At 41.5% G+C, this 1,838-nt stretch overlaps 1 protein-coding gene across 1 annotated transcript; it reads right to left on the bottom strand.

Annotated features, from left to right (window-relative positions):
* Positions 1-236: 236 nt before the first annotated feature.
* On the bottom strand, positions 237-1,561 carry LOC139644421 (stonustoxin subunit beta-like; the record flags this gene model as incomplete). Its single annotated transcript, XM_071519772.1, has 3 exons — positions 237-933; positions 1,175-1,221; positions 1,388-1,561. Coding segments are annotated over 3 exons (796 nt in total), but the record flags the coding sequence as incomplete, so codon positions are not given.
* Positions 1,562-1,838: the final 277 nt, after the last annotated feature.

The following is a 1,838-nucleotide window of genomic DNA, read 5'->3' as shown; positions in this document are numbered from 1 at the left end:
ATGTTTATCTTGGGATTGTGAGATTAATAAAATACTAAATAAAACAAAAGAGATATTGAAAGATATTTTAACCTGTCAATTATCAACAAGACTCTAAGATGAACAATAACTTGATTCTTAAATATCTCATTAATTTCATTTTCTACATTAAATTGTATTGTACATGAAATGAACGTGAAATGAGTAGTAAACCTTTATGTAAAATACATCATTACCATTCTCACTTTAAGGTGTGTGTGTGTGTGTGTGTGTGTGTGTGTGTGTGTGTGTGTGTGTGTGATCCTGTCCAGAGTGAACTATCATTTCAGCAGTTGCCTTTGGTCAGCAGTGTGAGTGTTTCTCCACACAGCAGGCGACTCTACTTCTCTGTCTGACACAGAGACACTGAGGAACGAAACATATCAAACCCGAAATCAAAATCAAACCCAACAACATACCTAAACCCAAACCCAGGGTAGAGGGGTTTAGTAAATGTGGAGTGGAAGGTGTGGAGATGGATCAGTGTGTCAGAGGAGACTCTGTAGAAGGACAGAGTGCCAGCAGACCAGTCCAGATACACTCCTACTCTGTCAGAGTCAGAGGAGGAGATACGTATGTCTGTTCTTATGTTATTGTGAAAGGCAGAGTAACTCTCATCAGAGCAGAACAGACTCCAGGACTTGTCATTCCATCCAAGCCAGCAGTCATCACCCTCTCCTCTCCTTCTGATTCCTCTGTATGCCACTCCTATATAAACCCATTCTTCCCACTCTACCTCCCAGTAACAGCGCCCAGTCAGACCATTTCTACAAAGCACCTGGTATCTGTAGTCAAATCTCTCTGGGTGATCAGGATATGGCTGCTCTTCTTTCATCAGTATGACCTTTCTGTTGTCCTCAGACAGAGAGAGGTTTCTGTTTGCTGTGTTTGGGTCCAGTGTGAGTTCACAGGCATCTGATGGAAAGAACAAGACACAATACAGCAACAATAAATGTGTTTTGCTATTATTTGTTGATTTACTCACAGTTTGACTAATAATTTATGCACTGTCACGGTGAACCATTATATCAACAATTATCTTCATTCACAGTAGGATTTGAATGAATGGATGTCGCATACTGTTGTGTAGCTTTCCATCTAAATAGTTGAATGTGTGCTGCTTTGTTTTCATGAATAAAACTAAATACACACTTACACTTCCTCAGACCTGATTTCAACCATTGCACTCCACCATGGGACAGACTGGGGGTGAAGGATAAACAAAGTCAGACCAGCATAGTCTCTTTGATGATGGAAACATGGGAATTAAAGCTGCAACCAGTAGTTTACAGTCTGACTGAGCAAATGGTTGCCAACTCTAATCTCTCTATAAGACATTGCCTCTGCCTGGCAGCAAGCCTCTCCATACCTGAGACTGTCCAGTCTCCAGTGTGGATCCTCCAGTCCAGCAGATAGCAGCTTCGCTCCTGAGTCTCCTGGATGATTGTAGCTCAGGTCCAGCTCTCTCAGATGGGAGGGGTTGGAGCTCAGAGCTGAGGCCAGAGAAGCACAGCCTTCCTCTGTGACCAGACAGCCTGACAACCTACAGACACACACAGAGAATAGGTTACATTTTAGATTATAATTGTGATAATGCAATCAAATGCTAGCAAAAACTGTAACTGTCTCAAAAACAGTTGACTAGATGATTGGCTTTGTGTTTTCATTTGGTCCAGTTTGAGAGTTCTTGACTCAATTATTGACAGAATCTTAAAAGTCCTCTCTGGTATTTCAGTTCTCAACAACAGAGGCAGTACGGAGAGGAAATAATGAAATATCCTCATGGAAAATTATTCACAGGGGCTAGAAAGAAAGGTTGG

Source organism: Centroberyx affinis, unplaced genomic scaffold (genome assembly GCF_046629955.1).
Source record: "Centroberyx affinis isolate AG114_WGS23_722 - 3 ecotype Tasmania unplaced genomic scaffold, CSIRO-AGI_Caff_v1 ptg000060l_1, whole genome shotgun sequence".
Taxonomy (NCBI): domain Eukaryota; kingdom Metazoa; phylum Chordata; class Actinopteri; order Beryciformes; family Berycidae; genus Centroberyx; species Centroberyx affinis.
This window is presented reverse-complemented; position numbering and strand designations above follow the sequence as displayed.